Here is a 16,377-nt window from a genome sequence, read left to right on the forward strand (position 1 = left end):
TTTGAAAATTAAAATTCGAAAATTTTTTCTAAAGCCTCCAGGGGATTTCGTTTTCGCACGAAAAAATTTTATGTGCCCTTATTGCATCCGGACCCACAATTCTTCGAAGTTCTATTAACTCCAAGAGTTCTATACTATTCTGCTAAGGAAAACCCTAAGTGAATCACTTTCTATAAGCCGATAGTATGAACTCCGGGAGTTCTATAAACTTCGAGAATTCTATTAACTCCAGGAGTTATGTCTACTCCGGGAATTATGTGCACTCCAGGAGTTTTATAAAATCTGGAAGTTCTATAAACTCTGAGAGTTCTATAAACTCTAGGAGTTCTATAAGCTTTTATAGAATTATTTAAATTGTTATAATTATAGAATTATTTTTTATACCTAGCAATTTTAATGTCGGCCTCCACTCAATTTAAACAAAAATTCAAGGAATTCTATGAAGTCTGGAAATACTAGGAGATTAAAATAATGCAATGTATTCACAGTTATACCGGGAAGTTAGAAGAATTCGAAGAATTTAGAGGGTTTAAGGAATTAGAGAGTTCAGGGAATTCTAAGAGTTTATTCAGAAGCCAGCTAATTGAAGGAATTCAGAAGAACTTAAATGATTTCAAAGAAGTCAACGAATTTAAAAGCATCCGGCAGTTCAAAAGAATATAAGGACTTCAAGGAACTCACAAGAATTCAAAAGACTTCAATGTGAATCAAACAAATTCTAAATTATATACTAAGCCAGAGAGTATTAATTACTGAACCTGTCTGCTATTTGATTTAGCATTTAGCGTCGCGTATATTTACTAAAAGCAGGAGCCAACTAAAAAATTTGGTTTTGACAACCATAATAACAGTAATAATAAATAAATAATAATAATTGATAAATACAACAGGTGCATACCTGTGTCATTTTATCGCTTTTTCCCTCCCAGCTTAGTCTTTCGTCATAAAAAGGATCATCATTGGTGCCAATGAAAATTGGTTCCCAGTGAATGAAAGCACCGATTCTTTTTCCTATATGGAATACGTGTAAGCCTTCTGTCTCTGGTGCTTCTTGCCATTCTTTACTTCTGGGTACGTTATGGCATCCTGCGCATAATTTTTTATGGAACGGTATCGCCGTTCCAGCCTTTAGCATTTGCATCTAAAAAACAATGATTATCAATTATAATATATAATTCAACTTCGTAATTAGACTAAAAGTAAGATCAAGATAATGAACTGGCGTATTCAAAAAATACTGGTGCAAAACTTTTCTAAGTAAATTGTTCAATTTTTTATCGTAACATTCTTAATCCAAACATTTATTTATTAAGATAATAAGCCCAATAGTCGAATGACCAATATTAGGTCTAGAGAGTGTAATGTTACCATACATATATCCATTGCCAAACTGCTAAGTATTGTCCTATCAATTTATTAAAAAGTTCATGGCGCCACTTTAGATTAATTCTCGAACCATATCGAAATTACTCGAAACAATTTGAAACTATCGTTGTCGGTAAGCCTGCGTTTATGATTAGATAAAGCTGTCAGTTCTTTTTCTCGTTTAAAATAAAAAGTCTGCAAACTTCAGGTTAACGAGAAATTTACAGTTATCTAAATACTATGAATAAATTAATACTAATAAATTAATGAAACTGAGGTCTCCAGCTATTTGAAAACAATTTAATTTTGTCAGTTTCAGGATCATAACATAGTATCCAAGTAGGCTAGGCTACGAAAAATATGCTTTTTATAAACTCGATTGAAATTAAAAACTACAATCATCAGATTTTCGATTTTTATAGTTTTTTAAAAAATAGAAAGATCCGGCTCAAAATTTGTTATAATAATTTTCAGAGGCTAAATAGATTGTTTTTAATTATCATTAAGAAGAGATATAAAAACAAAATTTCCTCTACTATTTCAATTGAAAAATCTGGAAATAATGTAGAAAGTTTCCTTGAAGCTTTTGAAATAAAAAGGTTTTAGACTTATATTTCATTGTTAAGGCGAAAATTCAGATTACTGGATGATCTGTTTCAAATTCTTTTAAATGAATAACTCTTAACTGAATTAAATGTTAATTTTAAACCAAAAAGATCAACTTTTAACAAAGATGTTTAACTCATTAAAGATGTTTAACTTTTAACCAAGTAGTTTTAATTTATAACCCAAAAGATAAATTTTCAACGAAATTTATGAATATGTAACTGAAATACTTGAATTTTTAAATAAAAAAATCAATTTTCAACCTAGAAAATGTAGTACTTGATATTTCAACCAAAAAATATTTTAATATTTTAATAAAAAACAGTTGAATTCTCCAAAGAAGACGACTTTTCATCATAAGTTAAATTTTAACTAATTAAAATTTTTCAGAAAACAGTGATAAATGACTAACAAATTGTTGAATATTTAAGCAAATAGATGTATTTCCAACAAATAAGATTAATTTTCTATCAAAAACAACAAATTTTAACAAAAGACATCAATTTTTAACCAAAAAGGATCGATTTTTAACCAGTAATATAACAGTAAAACGTTAAGTTAAAACAATTTCAAGAGAGAGAGAGAGAGAAAAAAAGAATTTTCAACAATAGTTAATAAGAGAATCAACAATGATTCTCTTATTAACTATTGTTGATTTGTTATATTTCAATTTTTTTCTTTTAAGAAAATTCCTTGAATTAAAAAAAAGATCCCTGACATTTCCAGGTTTGCTGGGTAAGGCTATAAGGGAGCGAAAATGAAACGTGTTAGTGTCAAGACGTTTTTTACTTCTCAAAATTGTCATCTTGATCCATAGAATTAAATATGTCAATATTCAATATATATTGAACTTTTTTGTAAGAAAATCGTCTCTTTTTTAAAAAAGTAATCTTTTTTGGTATAAAATGCAACTGATAAAAACTAATTTCTTTTTAGTTAATGATTCAGCTATTTTGTTAAAACTTTTTCCTTTTTTGACATGAATTCAACTGTTTTTGCTTAAAAATTAAAATGTTTTAGGTTGAAATATCATATATGTAACCTAAATAATATATTCAATAACCTAATAAAACCAATAATAAATCTTTATATCGCTAAGGAAATTATATTTTCAAAATAAATTTCAAATGTTTTATAGTTGATCCACAAACTTAAAAAAAAACATGATATCATTTTCGATTAATATCTCGAAACTAACTCCAAACTATTGTTGTCATCGGGAAACCCGCGTTCATGATCTAATCTGTTCAAATCTAATTTGCTTTGTTTTCAATAATTTTCATTAAATATAACCATTTTTTGTATTGAAATATCCACTCTTACATTTTTCGTCCAGAATTCATCTTTTTCGTTTAAAATTTGAAATGTTTAGTAGAACATTCACTTTTTTGGTGGAATTTTCATCTGAGATCTGAAATTCTTTTTCAATTTTCTTAAGAATTTGAGGAATACTCGGACTTCACCTCAGAGGTCTGGGGTTCGATTCCTGAGCCGATACCTCTAGAAAATTTTCAATGTATCTTTACCGAGGTTCTGGTGGTTCGGAACCCACCTTAAGCTGTAGGTCCCCCCATCGTGTACTTGACTGCAACCCAGTCCGTCAATGATGGGATAAAAACCAGGCTTTCTCCAATATGTCTGAGCAGACTGCACTCATGAGATCACATGATTGCATTATAAAAATGCGTCCGTGACTGATGATATTTACCGGGACAGCCCCATGCAAAATGATCAAACAAAAATCCAACTCTAACCAAAAATGCCTTCGATATATTGGGCAGTATAAGCCTGTGACAACATTTCATCACAAAATGTTTTTTTATTATTAAACAAATAAACATAAAAATAATAGTTATTTAAAATTTTTATTTTGTATTAAAAATTATTTTTCCCTTCAAATTGAAAAATTACTCGCGCGTGTAGCGCGTGATTATTGATGCTAGTTTTGGTAAAAAGCAATACTAAAGAAAATTGTTTTTATATTGAAGATTTCAAGTCACTTAATTCTTGGCGTTTAATCATTGCTAATAAAGAAATACTTTACAGAATCTAACTAAATTCTTAATGGATTGAAATCCAATTACCCAAATTGAGTTTAGGTAATAAAAGTGATTTGATTTTTATATTTTAATAAATTTGCTATTAATAATAATTTAATAATTATATTCTTATATCAATTTTCCTTAATAAATATATTATGAATTATTATTTATAAAAAAATTCGAATAAGTTTAAGAAATATTTTGAAGTTTTTAACAAATTTGAGACAAAATGTAGATTTTGGACGATTTCAAACGAAAAATTTATAAGTTTTTCAAGAATTTTAAAACATTTTTAGAGAGTAAAAGAAATTCCTTAAGATTTCTGAGAAAATTTGAAATCATTTCTATTTAAAAAAAAATTAAAGAATATTTAAAAATATATGAAAAAATTCCCAAAGATTTTCAAAATTGTCAAAAAGGAACCTGGAAGATATGGAAACTTTTCAATTTTGAAAAATTAAAAAAAAAATTATAAATGTACTTAAATCCAATTACCCAAATTGAGTTTAAGTAATAAAAATGAAATAAATATTTAATTACCAGTCTCGTTTTGTTAACAGGGGGTTGGCTTTTTTCCGCCACCTCGAAAATAGAAAGTACAAAGACTTTAGGATTCGGTCTGAAGAGGACGGCTTGGTCCTTTCTTCGAATCATTTCCAAAAATTTGGCAGGCAGATTTGGGCTGGGATAAAGTTCGATATCGCTTGCAAGCACGTAACGTGTTGGCGCCGATTCCCGAGCGACATTTCGACCCAAATTTACTGGATATAAAAGTTTCCTTTGGCTTTTGTACATTTTGGAAACCGACACGTTAACCCACGGTGGTGGTAAAGAACAGTTGTATCGTTGTGACATGATCTTGTCGCTTGAGGGAATCTAGAAGATAACAAAATAAATAAAATTAGTATAAGTTGTAGATTTCAAAATTCACAAATCTTTAAAATAATTGGAAGATGTTAGTCACATAAAAAATACAGGCCTCGCAGTCCCTATGGTATAAAATGTAGGGACCAAAGGGTACTTTTTGTCATAGTCTAAGGATACTTCTTTTGCGCTCAAAGAGTAACAAAGTCAGGATACTTACATAGGACATAAAAAAATGCAAGTTAAATTCAAGCCAATTCAAACGAATATAAAAAAATATATAAAAAAATCCATTCATTTCCGTAAGATTGGAATGAATTTAGAGTTATTTGAAGGATTTATTTAAAGGATTTATTCGATAAAAATGTAAAGCGAATAAAAAAAACTCAAGTGAATTGAAAACAATTTTAAAATATGAAAAAACTTTATTGAATTCAGTGACTTTGAAATGAGCTTAGAAAAATCTTTAAAATATCTAGGAATCTTTTAAAATATCCTAAAATATTTGAAATCTTTCGAAATACCATTAAATTACTGAACTCAACTAAAAATGTCTTTGCAATAATCTTTTAAAATTACCTAAAATATTTTAAATCTTTTTAATTCCTTTGCAATTTTTTAAAGTACTTGAAAATGCCAAGGAATTTGAAAAAACACTTTAAAATACTTCAAATCACTCACTTTTCTTGGATACATTCTTTAAAATCCATCAACTAAACAAATACATTTTTAATATAATCATAGAATTTTTAACTAAACGAGACGAATTATGGACCCAAAATATTGCGCTAGCCTTTTCAATAAAAAATGGACATTCTCCCAAAAATATGTTTGGATTTTCTTATTGGGTTAAAGTTCTAAATTTTATCCAAGTTTGTAAAGTTTTCACCACTTGTACCCACCCCTAAAACTGGTAATGTATTTTATGGAAAGTACACGGCCAGGCCACTTTTTCTTTTAGGACTACACCACTGATTATAGTTGATTTCAACAATATTTCATTTGTATATATTCAGCGAAAAAGATATTATCTTCAAAGTTGTTTTAAAATCATAAATAAATTAGTTTGAAATTAGTTAAATTAAAAAAATAAGTAAAATTAATTATAATATATAATTCTGTATGTTAATAAACACTTTCACTACTCGCTATAGCATATTTTAGTTTTGAATAGAATAATTATGCAGATGTAAAAAATTTTATTTTTAAATATCGTCAATTTAAAGAGAAAAGGGGAAGTTTTTCAGGAATAGGGGGAAAACACAAGGTCTTTCACAGAAAGTCTGTGAACTCTTCGAGAATGTGTGAAAATGTAAATATCTGAAAAATAAATATTTAAAGTTCAAAGGCTAGATAGATACGTTATTACTCAAATAATTGACCCGAGGGCTCGATATGCGCTACATTGATGTGGAAGCTTCTTTATTTGTGAAATCCAATTAGCGATTGCATAATAAGTGGATGACACATCCACTGTCAGATCGACTAGCTCATGATAAAGTACGCTAAGGTGTGCTTAGGTAATCGTTATTATTACAATATCTATACATTAATGGTGTTAAATTGGGGTCAGGGGAAAAATGACCGAAGAAGCTGGCACGGATTCTCGGATTTACCTTTTCCGTGTTCACTTTGTTCATGGCCGGCGTCATAAAATTTGAATTTGCAATCGTTAAAATCTACTAGAGAAGGAATAACTGGGAAATCAATAATAAATTGTTGTAAAATATCAGCTCGTCCTTTTTAAACCAGTCGAATTACATTTAACTATCTACAACTTCTTACTTTTATTTGCGCATTCCAATGGGTACTTACATTTTTCTACTTTTATAAGAGATTTCCATCTAACAGCAATGACAAGATTAAATGCAGATTTTTAAAGGAAATCAAGTAATTTATTAAGATCGCAGGGTTGTGCGTTTGATATCAGTCTTAAGCCGATGATTTTAAACTAGTTTTTCAAGGTAGTATAACAAATAGAAACGTAATTAATATAGGAAAATACAACATTTTTCAATTAACTGTTTTCTGAGTTATTTTTGTAAATGAAGAATTATTTTAAATGAACAGAATTTAAAGTAGTAAATTGAGTTAACACGGGATGAGGTTCTTGTTTCTTGCGAGATTATCAAATGTGCAGGTTTTAATTTGCATTTTCCAGAGGGCGTAACTTTTATGCTCGCTTTTATTGTCCTTAATTTAAAGTCTTAAATTGAAAAGCTTTGCAAAATAAAATAATGTCTGGAATAGTCTTCTGCGTTCTAGCAACAAAAACCGATTGATTACGGGTTTTCTGTGTGTTGTATGTATTAATGTATTATCTGTTATGTTAAATCAGTAAATGGTCATTTGATTCCTGAATTTCAAATTATTTGAAGCCAATCCTATTGCTTCAAGATTGAAAGAATGATGGCTAAAACCTATAGATATTGAGTAATTTTTATTTTTATCATTCGAATACTTTAAATTGTTACACCCTATAATAATTGGCACTACGTGCTTTCAAGTAAAAATTTTCTGAATTTAAGACACAAATCTAAAATTTATATGATCAGATCTTAAATTTTGATCAATTTTGCTAAATTTATGAAGATTTTCCTGAATTTCAGATAACTGAATTTAAAAAAGCGTTTTAAATTAAATGTTTTGAAAGTGAAACTTTGCAGACTTTTTATAGAAGTTTCCAAGAAAACTTCGGTTTTTATTCAACTCTATAAACGTGATTTTGATTAAAATCTTTGAAGCACAAACATTGTAATGAGAAAGTAGATTTCATTTCGATTTCAAATGAATGAAATTGAAAATAAAGTTAGAATTTTAATAAATCATTGTGTTTTTTTTCAGGAAAAATAATCTCTATAAGCCCACTGTTTTTAATTACAAAAATTATTGTTAAAGTAATTATTTATCGTAAGTTTTAAACTTTTTTAAACATGCAAAATAATGTGCATTTAATTCTTAAAATTATAGAAAACTTTTTTACTGGAAAGCTGATGTTTGTTTCTTTGTCATGATGTTTTCACTTTCTAATACTCCTTATTTTTTAAATATTCCAATTTTATATTGTAACAGTATCTAAATGTTTAAAAAATGTTCAATTATACAGATGTATTTGATTATTTTCATAGCTGTAACAATAAAATAATTTAAATCATAAGAATTAATAAATAAAATTTTGTATTTAAGTTTTAAAGAGTCAATTTAATTATAATAGAAAATTCTATAAGTAATAAAAAATTTAACTTTCACTACGCGCGGTACATTTAAAGAAAAGAGGAAAAGTTTTTCGGGAATAGAGGTAAAAAGAGGACTTGACAAAAAGGGGAAGCGCTGGGGAATACGGGAAATACTGTGATACCCGTACTTTCAATAGAAAAAAATAATTTTTTTTCGAAAAACGTGTAAGTTTTTTAATATTTTCTACGCATTAAATGCGCAATAAATGTGTAAAAAAGTACATTTTGTCCTGATTGTAACACTGGACACTAGTTTATATCAAATGTATTTTTAATGGTAAAAAGTAAATTTAAATAATGGAACTGTTTATTTTTAATTAAATGTTTAACGAATAAAATTAAAATATGCATATTACAGATATCAGAGCGCAGAAGGAGTTCCAAAAAGAGGAAATGGGGTATTTTTCATTTAAATATCTCAGATTTCCCACTTTTTCCTCTATTTTGCCCTTTTTATACTTTTTAATGAATCCCTTCTCCCCCCGTTTTCATAAAACTTTCCATTTTTCTAGTTTTTTCAATGATTATATTTCTGGGTTGAAAATTCCACTTTTTTGTAGATAATTTGTATTTTTTGCTTTTTAAAACACAAAAAAATGTCTTAAAAATATATTTTTTTGTTGTTGTTGAAAATTCCTCTTTTTTGGCAGAAAATGAATTTTCTTGATTATAAAATTCAATTTTTTCGTTTGAAAACTCAACTACTTTGTAAAAAAATTGTTTTTTTTCAAATTTACTCCTTGTATAAAATTTCCTTTTTTGTTGAAAATTCGTTTTATTTTTGTTTAAAAAAATATTTTTTTTTATCTGAAAACATAAGTATTCCATTTTTGGGTGGAAAATCCTTCATAAGTTGGAAATAAACTATTTGACAGAAAATTCATGTATTTTGTTGAAACTTAATTTGCTTATTTGAAATTTTGACGATTTCGTTTTTGGTTCAAAACATATTTCTTTAGGTGAATGGATTAAATCTCTTATCTTTTTTGTTTAAAAATTAAATCATTTTACAGAAAATTTATATTTGTTGGTTAAAGATTCAACTATTTGATTAAAAATTCGACCATTTTTTTAAAATCTAAATAACGTGTTAAAAATAAAATCCTTTCTTGAAGATGTAACTAATTTGTTGAAAATTCTTTTTTGTTTTGTTTGAATGCGCACGACTGCATTCTTCGTTGCGAATTCATCTTTTTGTTGAAATATCAGCTATTTTGCTAAAAATTGGTCCTTTTGAATTCAAAATTCATCTTTTATTGTAGAAACGTAATCTTCATTAGTTGAAAATGAACTTTTTTTTTTGAAAATTCAACTGCCTTTGAAAAAAATCGTCTTTTGGGGTTTAAAATTTAACGTTTTGGTTATAAGTTCAATTAATTTGTTGAATTTTTTTCATTTGCTTGCGAGTTCAACTATTAGATTGTTAAGGTAATGTTGCTGATTAAAATTTTGTTTATGTTCTTAAAAACTCGTCTTTTCGTGTTAAAAATTGTAATATTTGGTTTGAAAATCAAAAATTCAAAATTAATTTTCTTCAAAAGAAGTTATACTTCCATTTTCATATTGAGAGAGTTTTGGGCTAGGTTACCTTTCGGGAGGGGGGTGGGGGCATAAAACTACGAGGGTCAACAAGCGGGGATACAGATACTTTTGTAAAAATCTTTTTTTTTCTGACTCAGGGGGTCTGAAACGGTAGAGATTTGATGACTTGAGACCAGATGAAGTGAAATTTGACATAAAACCACTAACGTCAAACGGGGTAATTTCGGGGCGAATTTGAACAATCTTAAATTAATAGTTTAAATTATTTAAGGGGATTCTAATCAAAATCTAGAACCAGTTAAAGCCTTAATAAAGCCTTAACTGGTCCGAATTTACGCCAAATGTCAGAAATTATTCCACTTGACAGTACTTTCTCTATAGAATGATGTAAAAAATGGGTTAATATTTGAAACTAACCGATTTGGGTACATGCTTGCTGCTGAAGTAGATGTGGAAGGTAACCAACTGGGCGATCAAAGGGCTGCCACAATTTCTTGCGTATTTAATTGCCTCCAGAGTTGGTGGAAAGTCGGTACCGGGTGCGTGAAGGGCGATCGATATCGGTGCTCTCCATCGATCAAGCAAGGGTTCCAGATTATCAAGGAAAGTGTAATCAGCGTGCGTCGTATAAGTGATGCTTTCCCAGCAATGCACGTACATACTCATTGGTACGTAATTATAAAGCACCCAATAATCACCCCGTTGAGCTTTTCTGGGCTCCACTGATTTCTCATGGCAGGGAATCGCATCCTGAAGCTTTAATGTAGATCGAGGAATCAATTGAACCTGTACAAAAATTAAATTATAAGTTTGTACTTCTGAATTGAATATGAAAAAAGGAAATATTGATTTTCCAATGTAACCATATTTATTTATATACATTTCCCCACAATAGCTGTTTCCTATTTTTATGCTGTACACAACGACGAGATATTGCATCATTTTTGTTTTAAAAAAGAGAATTAAAAGAAAAAACTTAATTTAAAGAATATACTGTTGATATTTATTCTCGCCATAGAAATGATAATTTTCACATATATAGGAAAGATCGAAAGTTTTAATATTCTCCTACTTCGAGTTCTTAAAACAGTTTATTACGAATCTTAATTTCCCACAGCCATAAAATATAATCTGAAGCTTACTCAAGTAATTAAATTCTCAGCAGCTGATCGACCAACACTTTTTAGTACTCCATCAACTTTTATGGAAATTCTGACATCTTAATTAGTTTTGCAATTCGAGTCTATTAGCCGAGTGGCCGCAAAACTTTATTTTCAAAATCCCCAGACTTTTCCCTGACTACTTTTTCATTTCCCTGACCATTAATATTTAAAGAAAAAAATGATAATCTTGTAACATTTTTAATATATAATCTTTTATAAATAGAATAAAACAATTCAAAATAATTCAATTTATAAGACTTCAAAGAAATTCAAGTTAAATTGCAACACAATGCAAATGAACGGAAAAAATATAAATTTCAAAAAACTGTATTGATTGTAGTAAAATTGGACAGGATTTAGAGGAATTTAAGGGCAATTATCAGAAATGGATGAAATTCGTCAAATTTAAAGTGAACTGAAAGCAATTTAAAACTGCAAAAATTGATTGAATTCAGTGAGATTGAATTGAGTTTAAAAAAACGCAAGGGAATTCAGAAGGATTGGATGAAATGCCTCAGAATTTAAGGTCAATTAAAAATATTTCTAGATAGAATTGAGAAGATTTAGAAGAATTCAAGTCCAAAAATTCAAGAAAATTTAAAAGAATTTAATAAAATTCAGGATAAATTGATGACAATTCAAGGTGAATTACAAATGAATACAAATAGAATTCACTTTTTTTTAATCTTTTTAAATCTTTGAAACCCTACGAAATTCCTCACATCTTTTGAATAAATTTGAAATCTAACCAAATCCCTTGGAATCTTTTGAAATATCTTAAAATCTTAAAGGTCCTGTAAAATGGTTTCTTGTATCCCAAAATGCTTAGAAATTCATTACAACCACAGAAAACTGTTTCCTTCAAATCCCTTAAAATCATTAAAATCGTTTTACTTCCTTTAAAATTATTATAATCTATTGAAAATGCCTTGAAATATTTTCAAATACCCTAAAATATGTCAAATCCTTTGAAATTCCTTCAAATATTTGAAACCAATAAAAAATTCGCCGGAATATTTTTAAATATCCTAAAACATTTAAAATCCTATAATCTGTTAAAAATGCCTGGACACTTTTTTAAACTCTTGAAAATTCCTAGAATTTCCTACAAATACCCTAAACCTTTAAAATCTTTTGGAATCACTTCAAATGATTGAAATGTATTCCTTTTTTGAATTTTTAAAATCTTTTAAAATATCCTAAAACCTTTAATATTATTTAAAATCATTAGTAATAGCTTGAAATATTATACAATCTTGACATTAAAATTATTATAACATCTCGTGAAATTCCATGAAGTCTGATATTTCCTGAAATCCTAGAAAATTTCTTAAATTACCAAAAGAGCTTTTAAAATCCCTTAAAATCATTGAAATCTTTACAATTCTTTTAATCCTTTGGAAACATTAAAAATATCCTGAAACCTCGTAGGTCCCATACAATCGTTTCATAGCTTATAGGGAAATCTTTAAAACTTAATGAAATTTTTTTCAATCCCTTCAAATCCTTTAAAATCATTTGAAATCCCGCAAAACTTTTTAAAGTTCTTCAAAATTCCTTGGAATATTAAAAATTCCATAAAATCTATAAAATATTTTGGAATACTTTCAAATTATACAAATCTATTAAAAATTCATTGGAAACTTTAAAAACATCGTAAAATATTTCCAATCCTTTGAAATCTATTGAAACCGCTGAAAGCTCTTGCAAATTTCTTGTGATTTTAAAAAATGCCCTAAAATCCTTTGGAATCATTTCAAATTATTGAAATGTATTTAAAATATCTTACGATATTTCAACCCCTTAAAATCTTCTGAAATCCCTTGAAATTTTTGAAAACTACTAAAAATTTCTTGGAATTTTTTGAAATACTCTCAAATCGTTTAAATTCTCCTTTATTCTTATAAATACATTCTTTTAAATCCAGTAAAATATTATAAAACCCCGTGAAATTCTATGGAATCTCGCAATATTTCCTGAAGTTCTAAAAAATAGATTGAAATACACAAAGAGCTTTTAAAATTCCTTGAAATAAATAAAATCCTCGGAAGTCTTATACAAATCACTGGGAATCTTTTGAAATATCCTGAAACCATATAAGTCCAACCATTTAAGTATAATTTGTTTTCAATCCCTTCAAATCCTTTGAAATCTTTTTAAATCCCTCGATACTATTTAAATCTTTTTAAAATTTATTGGAAATTTTAGAAATACTTAAAATCTTGCAAATCCTTTGGAATACTTTCAAATTATGAAAATCTATTAATGTTCAATTGCGAAATTTTAAAATATACTAAAATATTTCTAATCCTTTGATATATTAAAAAAAGATGGTGAAGCTCCGTGAAATTCCTTGACAAATTTCAAATTATTGAAATATTTTTTAAATATCTTAGAATATTAAAAAAATTCCTACAATATTTCAAATCGTTTGAAGTCTTCTGGAACCTCTTAAAACTTTCCAAACATTTTCAAGATTCCTTGAAATAGTTAAAAAGGCGCTTAAGTTGGTAAAATCTTTTGAATTTCCTTTAAATTATTCAAATACAATAAAAAATGTGTTAGAATCTTCTAAAATACCCCAGAATTCAAAAAAATTCAGAAATAGGTATAGGCTTGAATTCAATAGTGGTTATCACATGAGTCAATTTATTGAAAGAAAAAAGACTTAATTAAGTGATATTTTGGTTTAAAGATAAGTGACTATAGTGACTTATCTTTAAAAAGTGAACTGAGAAAAAAATGACCGAAAGTATCTGTGTGACAGCCCAGCTTCTCCTTGACAGCTAGGAGAGACCACCGGCCAGTAGATAATTAACCTATAGCAGATAATCATTCATTAAAAGCACAAATGTACTGAAATTGTATTATTGATTGTACATACATTAGTATTTTTAATTAATGATTATCTACTGGAGGTTCATTATCTACATTATCTACCTACTTAAGTGCATCTTACAGAAATGGCCTGACTTTACCATTTTTGTTTCAATATCCCTGACTTTTTCCTGATTTTCAGGTTTCTCGTGACGTGTAGCTACCCTGGCATCAAGTTTTTCATTTTCTACTCTATTAGTCCCAGTCTATAAGAAATATAATATACCCAAATAATTAGTACATACCGTTTTATTCTGTTGATTCTTCAGAGCTTCGCCAACTTTCATAACATTCCCTTCTTTCAAAGTCTCATTCTTTTTCTCCGAGGGCTTTTTCGGGTCCTTCAAGCTCGCAGCTTTCTCTAAATTAGACGGCTTGTTTGCGATTATTTTCGCCTGCTTAGTTTTAGAAGTTGTCGAAGAAGACGAGGAATCGGAGGCGACGGAAGACGAGGAAGATGAGGCAATTTTTGTCCTGTTGATCCTGTGATCAGTGGCGGCTCCATTTCCGAATACCGATTCGGCCTGAACCTGGGACGCACCCAAACTGGGGGACTCTTCGACCCAGGGTCCCGATGATGATCCAAAATGTGCACAAACGTAGAGGAAGACGCAAACGTTCAGGACCAGCGAGAGGCGCAAGGCCCAGTTTCGACGACTGATTCCGCCGATCATATCACCATTGATTTCATGCGCCTGCAACACTTATGCTTTGATGCTTCCTAAGAATGTTTCCTATCACATCAGCGTTTTTTTCTCTTCTTCCTCCGCCTCCACCACCGCCAGTTCTTCGCAGCGGGAGCTGGATCGTCTTTCCCAGTGAATTGTTCCACGACGTGATCTCCCACCTTCCTCTTTGGTAACCTCTCTTCCTGCAACTCGCCGGTACCGGTACCGGTACCGACGCCGCTACCGGAGCTCTTGATACACCTGCCGCCAGCTCCAGATTTCTATTTACAACCCTCGCTGTTTCTTGATGGAGAGCCTCGATCACGAATCGATCATTTTCCGGATCGAGGCTCCACAGCCTCGATTTTCTCCTCGTGGTAGCCTCCTGAAACAAGCAAGGTTGATCAGTCAAAATTATGTTTATTGCTAGGTTTCGCGTTTCGAACCTGGAACGGGATTAGAAAGAGAATGAATTATCAGAATTGATACAGTGAAGCTCTTCAATAGCCCTCCCTTCTATATAGTCCTTCCGAGAATTAACGCCACGCCGCATGTAGGTATAACAAGAGCTTCTCGGTCTGCGGTTGTCACTCACGCGAGCACTTAAGCGTGAACAAACAAAAGCGTAGCGGGCTATAAGGAGTTAGTTCCCACCCACCGGCAACCCCAAATTCGGCGCTATAGAAGAGTTTCACTGTATTGTATACAGGACTAAATCCATTTTAAATCAGGCAAGTTATACTCTAGGGTGGATCAAAAATACATAGGAATTATTTTCCTGCTGGAGGGCGAAGATCCTGCAGACACTCGAAATTTCCCATTTATTGTAAATGGAGAACAATTTATTTTTGGTGTTTTGCTATAACTTCTGTGGGTATGGGAAAAAGTTACGGAAAAGTTATAGGAATTTTTGCGGACTTTCAAGGTGTCCATCAAATCGATGATTTTAAAATCCCGGTCATTTCCAGAATTTTTCCAGGTCAATTGTAAAATTTTTCCGGTCAATTTGAAAAAGTTAAAAGCATTTGAATGATTTCAAACGAATTCTAAATATGTTGAGAGATTTCTAATCATTTGGAATTGGAACATCAGCTAATTTTTGATCTTGAAAAATACTATTCTGATTTCGAACAGAGAATTTTATAAAGGCATAATAATTCGGAAGTTGAGCAGAGATTTTTCTTCGAATTCCCTTTTTCGAAATTAGAATTACAATTATCTTACAAAATTCGCGTTCGATGTCAAAAATTCTCGGTTCCAAATCAAATAATAATTCTTTATGTAAATTCCCTGTCGAAAAGCCAAATTATAATAGTGTACATAAATTCACTGTCTCGAAGTCTAAATTATAATTCTTTACGCAAAATCCCTGTTCCAAAGTTAAAATAGAAATTCTTTATGAAAATTCCCTGCCACAAAGTCTAAATTATGATTTTTTTTACGGAAATTGCCAGATTTTAAAAGTTGGGACAGCATCTACAGATATTCAGCCTTAAAATTTAGATAATAAATTGTATAATCCAAGGTTTTAAAAATTACCATCCAGATTGTACGGCTTAACATCTATAGATTGCTAACCCAATTTAAAAATCCAAGGTCATAAACGGTACAATCCAGTTTTCTCAGTGTACATGATTGATACATAGAATTCTTCGTAACTTTCCCATAACATTTTTCCAGACTTACAAAATTTATTCTAAAAATCCTACAAAAAATGACAAAAAGAAGTGATCTTGAACCACTCTATGCTATGCTTTAAGTTGTATAATCTTTCAGAAACAAAATATTAAGTTGTTTTTGAGAGGAAATTAGGCAACAGGTACTTTTTCAATTTGAGAAAAATTTTCAACGAAATTACGATTATTCGAATTTTGACGTATATTTCAAAACGTCTATTCCATTTTTCTTTCCATCGGTTAATTGGAAAAAAGTTGAAAATGAACCGAATGGCGGCGATTTATTTGAGAATACAAAAAGTCGTTTTTTCACAAAAAAAAACTTATACTTATATTAT

At 29.6% G+C, this 16,377-nt stretch overlaps 2 protein-coding genes and 1 long non-coding RNA gene across 4 annotated transcripts in view; 1 reads left to right on the forward strand and 2 right to left on the reverse strand.

The window, feature by feature from the left end:
- Positions 1-593, forward strand: part of LOC117176880 — a 2,096-nt gene extending 1,503 nt beyond the window's left edge. For both annotated transcript variants that reach the window (XR_004467633.1, XR_004467632.1), the window contains one exon: positions 389-593. This is a non-coding gene — a long non-coding RNA (uncharacterized LOC117176880). The remainder of the gene's footprint in view (positions 1-388) is intronic.
- Positions 1-14,389, reverse strand: part of LOC117176879 (beta-1,4-glucuronyltransferase 1) — an 18,325-nt gene extending 3,936 nt beyond the window's left edge. Inside the window, exons 1-4 of the mRNA XM_033367237.1 lie at positions 13,941-14,389; positions 10,073-10,441; positions 4,554-4,889; positions 899-1,141 (exon numbers count right to left, since the gene is read on the reverse strand). Coding sequence (XP_033223128.1) covers positions 899-1,141; positions 4,554-4,889; positions 10,073-10,441; positions 13,941-14,369 — 1,377 coding nt within the window. The 5' untranslated portion in view covers positions 14,370-14,389. The remainder of the gene's footprint in view (positions 1-898; positions 1,142-4,553; positions 4,890-10,072; positions 10,442-13,940) is intronic.
- Positions 14,364-16,377, reverse strand: part of LOC117176556 — a 28,314-nt gene continuing 26,300 nt past the window's right edge. The window contains exon 3 of the mRNA XM_033366810.1: positions 14,364-14,748. Coding sequence (XP_033222701.1) covers positions 14,383-14,748 — 366 coding nt within the window. The 3' untranslated portion in view covers positions 14,364-14,382. The remainder of the gene's footprint in view (positions 14,749-16,377) is intronic.

The sequence above is a fragment of the Belonocnema kinseyi genome, chromosome 7 (assembly GCF_010883055.1).
Source record: "Belonocnema kinseyi isolate 2016_QV_RU_SX_M_011 chromosome 7, B_treatae_v1, whole genome shotgun sequence".
NCBI lineage: Eukaryota > Metazoa > Arthropoda > Insecta > Hymenoptera > Cynipidae > Belonocnema > Belonocnema kinseyi.